The sequence below is a fragment of the Melanotaenia boesemani genome, chromosome 9, assembly GCF_017639745.1.
Source record: "Melanotaenia boesemani isolate fMelBoe1 chromosome 9, fMelBoe1.pri, whole genome shotgun sequence".
Taxonomy (NCBI): Eukaryota; Metazoa; Chordata; class Actinopteri; order Atheriniformes; family Melanotaeniidae; genus Melanotaenia; species Melanotaenia boesemani.
In genome coordinates this window covers 29,636,201-29,649,893 of record NC_055690.1, presented here as the reverse complement: position 1 = coordinate 29,649,893, position 13,693 = coordinate 29,636,201, and the positions used below count along the sequence as shown (strand labels likewise).

The window sequence follows — 13,693 nt, the reverse complement described above, 5'->3', positions numbered from 1 at the left end:
GACACATGCTGTGTTGGTTCTTCATAAGGCAGTGTACAAAAGATGTGCATCGATTGTATCGTCTGTTTATGTGCATAAAAGTAACCAGACACATATTTCATACAAGGAAAAAAACATTGTTTTACTTTAGTATGTACTGTGTGTAAACAGAAACAAAATGCCTTCAGGCAGCAGGTGTAGTTACAGAAAATGGCCAGCAGGTGTCACTATGTGAACTTTCCCCATTAGATGGTCTGAAACATGAAGCGTCAGTATTTAGCAGAAATTCTGTCTGGGACTTCTTATTCATCTTCCATCAGCTAGAATGAGGCTTTCATTCAACTGTAGATTTTAACAACTGTGTCACATGAATCCACACGACAAAGCAAAACATTAATCTGCTTATAAATTCAGCTCCTCAGATCACAGCTTGCAAAAGAAACTCCGGTTTGCATGTGTAGTCAGACTGCTAACATGGTCAAAATTAAATATCTGCTTTCATTAATGTATCTGACCAAAAAGGTCCCATTTTCCCCTCCCCATTATACAAAAAGAGACATTTCCAGGATTCTATATTTTGTTTATTCACATCACTGGAACATTTTCCAACCTCAAAGACAAGGATACAGTTGCCAAAGGGGTTTAAAATTCAGGTAAAGACGTACAAAAAGCAGAAGGGATTGTTTTTCATTACTGAAGAATATTATAGACAACTTTGAACATGGCATTTTAGCGAGAAATAAAAAAACATAAACAAAAGCAAAACAAACAAATACTTTAAACTTATCTTAAGTTGTTAATTTAAGTTAAATTCCCAAACAAAATGGACATTTTTAGTGAATATGTGATCACTTAACACAATTATGTTGCTACTGTATCCATCCATGACTTTTCAACATGGATCTGAATATGAATATTTATTTTCCAGAGAGGAGGATTCAATAAAATATGAGTTTAGAACAAATATTACTGACAGTCCTTATTGTCCTTCATGTGCAGTCAGTGCAATAGCTGCCTTTCACAAGTATAGAGAGAAGTAACCTGAATCTATTCAAAAGTGGACTCACACACACTTAGTGAACACTGGCTCTTTGTTACTCTATGCGACTCTAAACACGTCTTCTTAAAGTTTTAATTGTGGATAAAAACTAGAGTCATCCTCAAAGTAAAACATCCTGGTAACTAAACTCATGTGTAGGGTTAAATGTGCAAAACAGAAGTGGAGTTATATTCTTTTTTAATCATTTTGGCTAAGATTTGGGGACTTCAAAACCAACGATGTCACCGTATACTTAAGCTGACATAAATAAAACGATAAAAAAAAAAAATTCTCACTCCTTTTTTCATTTATATGCACGATTCATGCATCTGTCTTTTAGTAAAACATCCAGATACAAAGAAACATTAAAAAGGCAAAAACAAAACCTTTCTTTAAGAACTCTGGTGGCTGAAGCATACCGTGCAGTTATAGTAAGGCACATTATAAAGACAGATGCTGCAAAGAGTAATATACATTCTGAAAGCTGTTTGATTTAGTAAATCTGCTTCTGTGTAAGAATCCTGAAAATGAAGCCTCTTTAACGTTAACTTCAGAGCCCCAGAGCGTCTTTCTGCACGCTGCAGCCCAGCAGTGCATTTCCTGCTTCCACACACTCTGTCACACATGGTCCTAAAAAAGCAAATATGATTTTAACCATTTTAAACAGTAAACACTTTAACAAAGAAAAGAAAAAAGCATCAGTTCCTTATTAATTGTTTTACCATTCTGAGCACGGAGCCATGATGCAGCCTTCATGGCCAGAAGCTCCCACTCCTCCTTTACATCCATCTTGAAACCATGAAGCCAGATCAGAGCCAGAATGGTGGCCCACACCTCCTTGTTAACCTGATTAAACAAAACAATGACACACAGAACAAGAAAAGAATAAAAGATTTTAAAAAATTTAAAAATTGGAAAATGGTTCTGATTTACTTTCTCCATCTCTCTCTGGTTCTTGTATAAAGTCAAACTTTGGTTCAGATCAGTGAGAGCTCTCTGGAGTTTTATTATGTTCAGTTTAATTTAATCTGTTCTATGTTGTATTGATTAGTACCACATTTAATAGTAAATTATTTCTTGATATTATTTCCATGTTAAAATCGCTTAAATATTATCATTACAAATGTGGGTTTGTTAATTTTCCAGCAACCCACCGATGCAGGCTTTAACTTCTCCACCTCGTCACTGGTCTTTCCCAGTGCAGAGGCCAGAGGAGCCTCCAGCATCCAACTACCAGACGCCTTCTGCAGGGACACCAACTGCAGAAGAGGCTCTCTGAGGGGCTGCTGGGGAGCAGCAGCTTTAACTGTGGCAGAAAAAAAATCACTAAAGTCAATAACTAAATTAAAGATGAAACACATGAACACATGATGAGGTACAGTAAACTAGTGTTTGATGGTAAAAATCTAATAAAATCAAAGACTCTATTGGCAACAATTTTACTGGAAGTTTTTAATTCATAGTCTCCATATACTGGGTCATAGGCATCGTATGGATTGAAAACACTGTATAATACTATAACTAAGCAAACAAATCAATAAATAAATTCTGTTCTGTGAAATATCAGAACAAGGCAAACCTTAAAGAAATGTGTTTGTACAAACAGGTAAGTGAAAGTTATAAATATGTGTATTCTGTCGTTCATATTTTGACCTACCTCTACCAGATGCTTTTCCTGCCTTTCCACTGAACATTTTCACTTAAGCATTAAAAAGAAGAAAAGCATAAAAATGAAAGGTATGTTATAATTTGGTTATGTACAAAAACATCCCTGAAATTTCTTCACTTGTCGCTTTAAGCTGTAGCTTAAAAAACACTCAACACCAGAGCACCAGACCAAATGCAGGTGTTACTGTGCAAACATTTATCATTGATAAGAACATTCGTTCGGGTTGTTTAGTTTGAGAAAACTAGACAACACAAATGCTATAGAGAGGAAAACTGAAGCACAATGTAAACCTAAAAGGTGGAACAGTCATAGTTTTATCAAATATACTGTAGTTTAAAGTGTATATATATTATATATACTTTAAAAATTTTTATATACTCAGTTACACTTCATGTACTCATTACAAGTCATTACAATTAGAAAGGCAATAGTGGTGCCTTACAATAAAAATTATATCCTGCTGTTTTGACTCTGATTCATTGCCTTTTTGATTCAAGTTCACTAGACACAGTTATTTTTGAAAGACTTTGCTAAAAAAAAATTGGAATCCCAGTCTGAGGCAATATAATCCGATGCTGAGGACTAGGTTGGCCTAAAAGATAAAAAGTGCTGCTTTTTCTATAAGTGAAAGTTGTGCATAGCACACATTTTAAAAGAAGTTATTTTTCTCACACAACACTGCTCCAGAGCTGCTCAAAATACCTTGTTGTCAGTCCAGGCTTTTTTATAAGATACTTGTCAATAACAAATGCTGCACACTGCAGGACGCCATTTTTATTTTGCTTGCTTGGCTTTGAGACAAACATGTCAGAAGATGTAATGTTAACTGCTGATGTTAACTTAAGCTTTGATCATAAACCCATGACTGTAACTAATGTCTTGTCTAAAAACAGCTGGAACAGATTTTATTTTCCTATTACCCTAAAGTGGATAAAATGAGTAAAAACAAAATAATGAAAGATACATACTTTTTACTTAAACTCTCTTAATGGATCTTGCGTCATTTTACAGGACATATGCTTTTTAATAATACATAAGCAAACAAGTAAATAAATGAAAATGTGACATGAAAATATTGTATTTAAAAATTATGAAAAAGAAAAATGACATGTAGGTTATTGGGTTCAGTCAAACCAGTCTCAGAATGCATTGTGTGGGTTTTGAGCATTAAAACATAAAAATCTGCTCTAGTATTATATTATTTTCTAAAAGGAAAGTCATGAATCTGTTTAAGAGCGTTGCATTGACCACATGCAGGTTTGCTGAATGAATGTGCTGCTGAGTTGATTATATTCGTATTTACTGCAGGTATAGAAAGCACAGATGTTTGCTTCTGTCTCATCTGGTGCTTCACTTATGTTTCAGTGATGCAACCTTGCATTTGATCTTGTGATAAGCTGGGCATTAAGAGGCATTCAGAATAAAAACCAAACAAAAAGTCAGGTTAAAAACTAACATTACAAGTAAAACCAACTCGTGTTTGGTTTGAGTGTTTTGTAATTATTAAATATTAATTATGGGTTTTATATACACCAGATGCAAATTAGCTTAAAAAGTGTTCTGCTATTAAGTGTTGTATTTTGGTTTATATCAACTCTCATATTTAACATTTTATCCTTTTAAAACACTTTTATATGTTGACTTTTACTTTTACTGAAATGATAGAAAACAAATCCTGTATGTTATACGGTTCCACTTACCACCATGATTTAATGGAGCCGCAGAGCAGCCTATAATGGGAACTGATCAATAAAAGACAATAAAACAAACACAGAGAGGAAGAGACGACAATAGATTATGAAAAACTAAAATGTTGGTTACATGAAGCAGTTTAAAAATATTTCTTATTACAAAGTTGTTCAGTCATTCAAAACATAAATAATTCTTTGTACATGTAAACACACACTTGTAATGATATGAGGAGATTTGCACATGCTGCAAGAGTGAGAAGATTAAAAACTGGATCTTTTTTACAAGTCAAATACAATATTAATTGTGATTTGCTAATTACTGATGACGTAGATTGTGTTAGTATCATATCTGTGGAAACATTTTTCTAAGTTTAGCAGTAATTCATAGAAGAAGCAACTTTTTCTCCACTGCTGGAGCAAATATCTGAGGAATTAAAGAGTCCCCTGGTGGTCTTTTTTTTTTTTTGTTTGTGTATGTTGTACTCGTTAATGTTTTCATAAAGTCATTCAACATTTTACTCACCTAACCTCCTCCTTGGAGAACAACCCAATGTCTGTCCATAAAACCCTGAGATCAGAGAGTAAGACATCAGATGAAGATCATTAGTTGTGAGGTTCTTTTCTCTGCTTTACCATCAGATAAGCTTTACAAAAAGGAGCTTGGAAGATAATTTGTTCATGAACATCCTCCCAGCACACTGTCTTTGAATTGGACAAGTTTCCTCCTCACTAATTTAGTCTTTGGAGAAACAAACAGACGTACCTGGTGTTGGAATATTTCTGCGTGCCAGAGGTCCTTGAATCGACTCGCCACTGTCTTTGTTGACAGCAATGAAGGCAGTAAAAGAACTGCTCACTCCTGATTGGACACTGAGCTCCACCACCTTCTTCTTCACTCCTTCATCTTGCTGTCCTCTGTCAGATCTGTCCTCCAACTCCAGGGAGCGAATCAGAGTACGAGCAGCCAACCTGTGGATTGTTAATCTGAAGAAGGCAGAAGAAGAGCAACTTTAAATACTTTGGTGAACACATACTGCACATCACCGGCCATTACTCTGTTTTTAAAACCCTCAATGTCCCTCCTCCTCTACTTTCCTTGAAACTGACACAAAGGAGGGAAAATGAGACAATGAGAAATATTTGTTTCAGATGTGAGACTCGGAAACAAGGACGTACGTTGTTCTGTTACAGCCTACATTATGTATATTATGATCTCTGTCAGATAAGCTTAATGTGTGGTGTGTATTGTGCAACTTCTTTTATATGTCATCAATGCTGAGACGACCTCTGCCAAGGACACACCTGTGCACCTTCATTTACAGCCCCCCCTGCACCCTCCTCTTTTCTCATCCCTTTCTCCTTCATATGCTTTTAAAAACAAAGATCTTCTAAGATATTCCACGTGGATCAACTTCCAAGCAGGAAGACTGAGAAGAGAGGACACAGGGACCAAAATATTGTGCATTTAAAGGTCATAAACTACATGCTCACAATGACTAATTTAATGCCTAACGTAGAACCAAAATCATCTCATTGCTTTACCCAGTGTCCTCTGCTGGTTTGAGATGGAAGTGCAGCTGGTTCTGAGAGGGATGACCTGCGAGGCTGTACTTCACCATCACACAGCCCTCTGCTGCCTCTAAACACTGAGAAATCATTACAGCCTTAAAATAATACACATAATACACATATCTTTACATATTAATACATTTTTTTTTGTTGTTTTTTTTGTCAGCCTCACCAGTAAAACCATTTAAACAAGAGCCATGGTGGTGCTCCTACCTGTCCAGTGAGCTGGGCATAAATCAGTGACCTCTGCCCCTGGAAAATTGCTGTGATTGGTGGAGAGAGGACAGTGGCTGACACTCCCTTTGGTAAATCCCATGTTACTGAGATGTCCTCCACAGCTGGCTGCAGTGCAAACCGCAGCGACTGCATCACCTGATGGTTAAAACACATTAGAAATGGTGAACTCATCTGTATGCATCTGTATCTGGAATGTGATGTTGCCGTTTTAATTAGACTTTATTTTTACTAACTTTTGGCTGCATCCTGTCAGTCCCTGTGATGAACTGAGCATGACCTCCTCCCTCCTTGGCCAACCCATTGATAAGAGCAGAGCTGGCTCCTTCTCCAATCCCAAAAGAGAAACACCTACAAAGTAAAACTTTGTTTAAAAACACACACAACCACAGTGTTACACTTACTGTCAGGCTGTGTTGTTGTAGTCTCACCTGTGGGAACCTGCATTCTTCTTAACCAGATCAATAACTTCTTTGGTGTTCCCCACCTCTCCATCAGTGAAGACAAACAGCTTTGGGAAGAGAAACAACATCACGTCCACACATGAGCTGAAAACTCTCAGTGAAATTAAATGAGAGTGTGTAACACTGCTGTTAGAGTCACATGTCTTGCAAAGTATGAAGAACAAATGGAGAAATGGTAAAAACAAGTTTAAACAACAGGGTTGTGCAGGGTTGTACTTGGAAGGGTGAATGCAGAACAACCAAAGAATCTTTAAGGGTCAGCAAGTGTTGATGTTGATTTAAGGCTTTTGCGATAAGTAAAAGTGGTTTTGCCTCCATATGTCCAAGAACAAAGCAAAGCAACAAATTTCTTAGATTTTTTACAGGCAAGATTTCTGCTATTAGGCCTCTATCCCCTCCCTCCGGTTTAGTTCGTGCTGTCTTGTCAGTGTTCAGCTGTTTACTTGCAGTTTGAACTGGTGTCACTTTCTGAACTCTCGGACATGGTTTTTCACTTAAAACTTTCTTTTTGCCCCCTTGATAGCTGCCACCCCGCTCTAATTAAAAGTACTTTTAGCTCCATCGGCCCTGTCATTTTGTCCCTGATTAAGTCCTGCCTGTCTTCAGGCTGTGTTCCTGCTGCTTTTAAGAATGCTCTTGTGCAGCCTCTTTTAAAGAAACCTAAATTGGATCCTTCAGTTCTTACTAACTGCAGGCCGATTTCTAAATGACCTTTATTCTATCAAAAGTCTTAGACAAAATAGGGCACGTACAGTTACAGGCTCACTTACATTTTAGTAAAGGTTTAGAAAAATTTCAGTCTGGTTTTAAGTCTCTCCACAGTACTGAAACAGCACCTTTAAGAGTTTTTAATGACCTTTCTTAGTTACTGACTCTGGAAGTCCTGCTGTCTCAATTCTTTTAGACCTAACTGCAGCCTTTGACACAGTTGACCATCAAACCCTTCTGACATGCTTAGAGCGGTGTGTTGGTATCAGAGGAACTGTTCTGCGCTGGTTCTGGTTTTACTTGTTGGATCGGTCTTTTTGTGTTTGCCTCAGCTGCAGCACCTCTCAGTTATGGGGTCCCACAAGAGTCCATTTTGGGTCCACTACTTTTTTCCCCTGTATGAGTTGCCCTTGGGGTCTATTTTTCAGAAGCACAATATTGCTTACCATTGCTTTGCTGACAACGTCCAGATCTATATCCCCTTAAAACCACAGGGAGATTCTCTGGCAAATCTTCTCAGCTGCTTGTGTGATCTAAAAGCATGGATGTATTTTAACTTTCTCCAAGTAGATACTGATATCTTTTCGGAAGTTCTGAGCTTCTAAATGGTACAGTTAGTGTTCTCGGTCCGCTTACTTAGCATTGTTGTTGGTGTTGCTGGAAAAAGCTATCCACCTGTTCATTATGTCGTGCACAGATTATTACAGCTCTCTTTGTTATGGCATTGATCAGTCATCTCTGCAACCACATGCTTCCTGCCCAAAACACTGCCGCTCAGTTGATTACAGACCCCTGTGCTTGCCTCCTTGCGTTGGCTTCCTGTTAGTTTTAAGACCAGTACAAGATTTTATTAATTGTTTTTAAAGCTTTAAATGGTTTGGTTCCCTCATATTTGTCAGAGTTGCTACACCAGCATGCTCCACTCAGGACTCTGAGGTCCTCTTCACAGCTCTTACTGAAGATCTGCTAGACTTAAATCCAGGGGTGACAGAGCTTTCTCTGTTGCTGCTCCAAAGCTGTGGAACAGCCTTCCCCTTCACATCAGAGCTGCTCAGTCTGTCTCTGGGTTTAAGTCTCTACTCAAAACCTACTTCTTTGCACTGGCATTTGAACAAACCTGAGCTTGAGATTCGCGTGTTTTACTTTTTATTCTAGTTTTATTGATTTTATTCCTCTATTGATTTTACCTTTTCATTCATTTTATTTTTTATTGATTTCATTTTTATTGGTTTTTTTTTGTTTCATTGTGTAGTGTTTTATTTTCAACTGTGGAGTGATTGTTGTTCTATTGTTCAGCACTTTGGGCAACTGCTGTTTCATAAAATGTGCTATAAGAATAAACTTGAACTTGGATTAATTTAAATCAGCAGGTTCAAAGTACAGCTGGTTTTGGTCCTTAGCAACTCTGTTTCAAGGCTGTGTTTCAATGCCATGAAAATGTAGGAATAGGTGACTTCCACAGATGAAGGAGTTTGAATATTCTACCATCCTGTTCCAGAGATTCATGTGTAAACTGGTGCAGCGCTGAGAGAGAGGAAGAAAGTGGGGGGGCATTAATGAACGTGCATTATTACCTGTCTGGGCTGCTTGGGAATGCAGGGCTGCTTGTAAATGTGTTTGAGGGGCTTAAGGATCTCTGTTCCTCCCAGGTCAGCCTGCATCTCCTCAACTTTCTTCAGAGCCTTCTTCATGCTCTTCTCATTGTACTCTACACTCTTACTGCCATCAGAAACACAAAACAACTGATCTGATCTAATGATCATCATGTGACATTAATGACTTAAACACATTTTTGTGGACTGAGTCACTTACGGGAAGATGTGTTCAAATGTGGACCCAAAACTGTAGATATTGAAGTAGCAGCCCATTGATAAACTCTTCAACAGGAGCAGCAGAGTGTCCTGAAGGAAGACACAGAAAATAGAGATGAAAATTTGCTGAGACAGATAAGAGTGTTTCTATGACTGAGTTTACACTTGTTGAATACCCTTGCACTGCTAATGGGAGTTTCTTCCTGCTTGCTGTTATTAATGGAACGTTTCATACTTCCCGATCGATCCAATAAGAACACAAACTCCCCACATGAGGCGAGTGAGGACATCACAGACTGGGGGAACTCAGGGTACAGGCTCACCATCACCACTGGATCACCCATCAGAGTTCCTGAAACATAAGAGGAATGGAAAAATCACCCCAAATCTACATTTTCAAATCTATTTTAATGAATGTAACAATAGTTAAAGATTAAAATTCATTTGAGCTATGGTAGATCTGCAGTAGAAAAGAACTGATTTAATTATTAAAACATTAAAAAAAAAAAAAGTCTGTTGTAAAAGCCAGGATATCACCTGCTCTGTCCGCGCCAGTAGGAGGCTCCTTGCAGCCGACAAAACTCTTTGCTCTGTTTTTGTTCCCCTACGGCTTCCACATAGCCATTCACACCCATCACTTTGCCTCTAACGAACTCACCAACTCAAACCCCTGGATTAAACTTATCGCGCCGTACTGGACTTTGGGTCGTTTGGGGATTGGGAAATTGATGTGGGATCTGTGAATGACCAATTTGCACCCAACCACAGAACTTAAACTTTATTGAATTTTTGAGCCTGACATTTACACTGTACATATGTATTATTGAATGGCCATTCAGATACATTTCTATTTCTTATAAATGTTGGTGTTTTGTTTGTCTTTCTAATATATGGTACCATCAAACCTAAATTCAGTCTCTGTGCCTCTGTTGTTTCTCCTCCCTCCAGACTGAGTTTTATCTAGCCTTCTGAGACTAGCCCCGCTGATATACAACTTAGCCTGTATTATTATTATAAAATACTTGCTACATAAACTTGGCGAGCTAGCCAGGAGGGGGGGGGGGGGCAGATACACAGAGCTGAATAAAAAGTATTACATATATTGTGAATATGGACATTTTTGAGAAACGAGGCATTAAAATTCCAAACGTTTTTTTGGTGCGAGATGCGACACAGACGGAAACGGATGAAGAAGTACTAGATTTTCTGCCTGTATTATTATTATTATTATAATTATTATTAGTATTATTATTATTATTATAACATACTTGCTACACAAACACAACACTGCATTCTGCCGTTGTTGAAGCTGTTGGCAGGGTTTGTGTTGCATATGGGTTAAGGGAGAACTGGGACTATGGCGACGTTGGTTTAGGAAAGATGTGTATGGGTAGTAAACAGGTCAACAAAATTGTGTTTTTTTCATATTTATTCGCCTTGAATCCTGGTTTTAAAGATTACAGTTTTCAGGCTCCCAAAACACTGATTTCATGTGGATAAAACATCTGAAAAATATAAAACTTTAGCAGAATCACCTAAACTCATCTCCATGTGGACATGGCCCAATAACTAGACTAACTTGCACTCACCAGGCTTTGCAGAGGCCTGTCCTGCCTCCACCACAGCAGTGGGCTGGTGGGCATCTTTGTAATAAATCAGCAGCTCAACATCTCTGTCAAACTTGTGTCCTGCAGCCAACTTAACCTGAAGTTCAAAAACACAAATACACACTTAATAAAGTTATTTATCTTCTATGTAACAACCACACACAGCAGACACATCACCACTCTACCTACCATGGCCTGTGTCTGATCAGTGTTGAGGTACTGAAGAGGCTCCAGGGAACAACTGGACTCTACTTTAGAGACTGGACGAGGAGAGGAGACTCGGGCAGAAAAGGACAGACTGTAGGGAACCAAAGAGGCTGGAACTGACGTCACCTGGACACTGACATCTTCGCTACCTGTAAACATGGGAGACAACTAGAAGTCATCTGGTTTATTGAAAGGAAAGGTGGCTTCAAACCTCATATTTAATTCCAACGCATAACGGTCTCACCTTCCACCAGTATGAAGTCCAGATGGACTTTAATAAAACTCTTTATATGAGCATGTTTGGTGAGCACTAAGATAAAACATATTAACTGGTTCTCCTACCCTGAGGTTGGTAGCGAGGATTGAGGACAGCAGGCAGACAGAACCTCAGCCCATCATCAGCCTGCACAGCCAGCTCAGTGACGTACTCCAGCCTGATGGAGGCGCTCTCTCCTGGAGGCAGACTGCCCACACTCAGAGAGAATATATCTGGACTCTGATCACTCTCCTCCAACAGGAAGGCCTGCTGACCAGAGCTCAAAGCATCATCATACTCCTCTCGAGCCTGCACAACACATGAAACATGTCAGTAACATTAACTTCACTGTGTTTCAGCTCCTTTATAGTCGCTAAATCTTTCTGTTCAGCTCACCTGCTGTTTCTCCTTCACTTCAGCTACAATATGTGTCTGTCCAACCTTTGCACTGAAATGACACACAGCTGCATCTCCAGGCAGAGGGAAGACAAAAACAGCTTCTACTGGTTTGTCCTCCTTGTTCTCGTAGTTCAGAGTGGAAACCACTGTAGCTACATGGTCCCTCACCTGCAGCTCCACCTCGATGCTCTTTAGAGGAACTGACAGAGAAACAACGGCCAGAAACACAGATCGTAATAGACTTCATTTTATTTAGAAATTACACTGATGAATTATTTAAGAAATGTTTCTACATTCTAAATTATGTTTAGCCACACAAGAGGACTGTAATTCAACTAACAGTGAGAAGTAGGACATTGTGTGTGTCTGTGTGTGTGTGTGTGTGTGTGTGTGTGTGTGTGTGTGTGTGTGTGTGTGTGTGTGTGTGTGTGTGTGTGTGTGTGTGTGTCATCATTAAAGCACTGACAACCTCCACATGTGGATCGTTCATGAGTTACAGAGGGAGGGGGATGATTTCTTTGCTTTATAGCATGTCTGTACCTGGTTCTTTTTGCGCAGTTAACAGACCACAGCAGTTCACCATTATTGCTCTGAAACAAGAACTTTAAGGGTTACTGTTATCAACAGTCTTGCCCAGAACAAATAAGACCAAAGAAAATGGATAATAAAATATAAATTAAAATCCCTTGCCTATATCTAATTAGTGCTGCTTTCAGTGACCTCTCAAAATATGTAAAAGATTGTATTTATTATCATTTCTACTTTTGTACAAACAGAAGTACAACGGTCTGCTGCAGCTGTATGTCAGCATAAACAAGTTTTAGAATAGCTGCAAAAAAAATATCAAGAGCTTAGAAGGAAGCTTACCTGTAAGGACAAATTATTTACTGAGAACAGAAATGCTTCGATTTCACAGCAGGTCCCTTTGTTTCTGTATTTCCGGACTTTTGCTTGTAAAGCACGAAGCTCTGAGTCCTGATATTAATCTCTGTCTCTTGTTAGTGAAAATGAATTCAGACGCAACTTTTTATTCTCCGTTTCTTTATCACTCAAATACTACACACATACACATAAAAATGCCAGGTTAAAAAACAATGGGCAGAATTATTCTGTTTTACCTGCTATTATTACCATACATTTTTGCTGTGTCAGTATAATCTATTTCTACTGAATGATGGGAAGATTGACAGGCAGAAACAGACACAGTATCACAGATCACACTTGCATTGGCAGTTGTGCTCCCAGTCTTTTAAAATTAATTGTGACATTTTTATCACATTATTATGACTGCAGTGGAAAAAAAGGTGCACAAAATATCTTCCATTTCACCTTTAACATATCATCTGTCACATGCTGTGTTGGTTCTTGATAAAGCAGCTCATCCAGAACGCTGCTGCTAGAGTTTTAACCAGGACTAAGAGATCTGAACACATCACACCAGTTTTGAAATCTTTACACTGGCTTCCAGTCAGTCACAGAATAGATTTTAAAACCCTTCTGCTTGTTTACAAATCCCAGAATGGTTTAGGCCCAGAATACATCTGTGATATGTTCAGAGAATATAAACCTAGCAGAGCTCTTAGATCCAAAGACTCTGGTCAACTAGTCCAGACCAGAGTCCAGACTAAACATGGAGAAGCAGCATTTAGCTGTTATGCTGCAAACAAATGGAACAAACTGCCAGTGGAGATTAAACTTTCCCCAAATGTAGACATTTTTAAATCCAGATTAAAAACATTTCTTTTCTCATGTGCCTATGCATGAAATCTGCACGGTAACTTTTTTTTAAACTTTTTTTTAACTTATCTTGCTTTTAATCATTTTAATGTAATTTATTATTTTATTGTGATTATGTGTTGATTATGTGTTGATGCCTTTTACTATTCTAAATATCTGTAATATCTTTGTTTTATGTAAAGCACTTTGAATTGTCCTGTACATGAAATGTGCTATACAAATAAACTGCCTTGCCTTGGCAGTGTACAAAAGATGTGCATCGATTGTATCGTCTGTTTATGTGCATAAAAGTAACCAGACACATATTTCATACAAGGAAAAAA

At 38.2% G+C, this 13,693-nt stretch overlaps 1 protein-coding gene across 7 annotated transcripts in view; it reads right to left on the bottom strand.

Annotated features, from left to right (window-relative positions):
• LOC121645754 (von Willebrand factor A domain-containing protein 5A-like) overlaps positions 1–12,614 on the bottom strand; it is a 94,583-nt gene extending 81,969 nt beyond the window's left edge. For 3 of the 7 annotated variants that reach the window (XM_041994433.1, XM_041994435.1, XM_041994424.1), the window contains exons 1-15: positions 12,501–12,614; positions 12,174–12,223; positions 11,631–11,833; positions 11,321–11,543; positions 10,961–11,127; positions 10,754–10,868; positions 9,341–9,516; positions 9,166–9,254; positions 8,928–9,072; positions 6,613–6,692; positions 6,418–6,532; positions 6,161–6,319; positions 5,921–6,024; positions 5,142–5,362; positions 4,902–4,946 (exon numbers count right to left, since the gene is read on the bottom strand). In XM_041994433.1, coding sequence (XP_041850367.1) covers positions 4,902–4,946; positions 5,142–5,362; positions 5,921–6,024; positions 6,161–6,319; positions 6,418–6,532; positions 6,613–6,692; positions 8,928–9,072; positions 9,166–9,254; positions 9,341–9,516; positions 10,754–10,868; positions 10,961–11,127; positions 11,321–11,543; positions 11,631–11,833; positions 12,174–12,216 — 1,885 coding nt within the window. In that variant the 5' untranslated portion in view covers positions 12,217–12,223; positions 12,501–12,614. Of the gene's footprint in view, positions 1–1,324; positions 1,649–1,740; positions 1,865–2,172; positions 2,325–2,671; positions 2,718–4,387; positions 4,433–4,898; positions 4,947–5,141; positions 5,363–5,920; positions 6,025–6,160; positions 6,320–6,417; positions 6,533–6,612; positions 6,693–8,927; positions 9,073–9,165; positions 9,255–9,340; positions 9,517–10,753; positions 10,869–10,960; positions 11,128–11,320; positions 11,544–11,630; positions 11,834–12,173; positions 12,224–12,500 lie in introns of those variants that run through there. The other 4 variants (XM_041994434.1, XM_041994438.1, XM_041994430.1 and 1 more) reach the window with 4 other exon arrangements.
• Between the last annotated feature and the right edge of the window lie 1,079 nt (positions 12,615–13,693).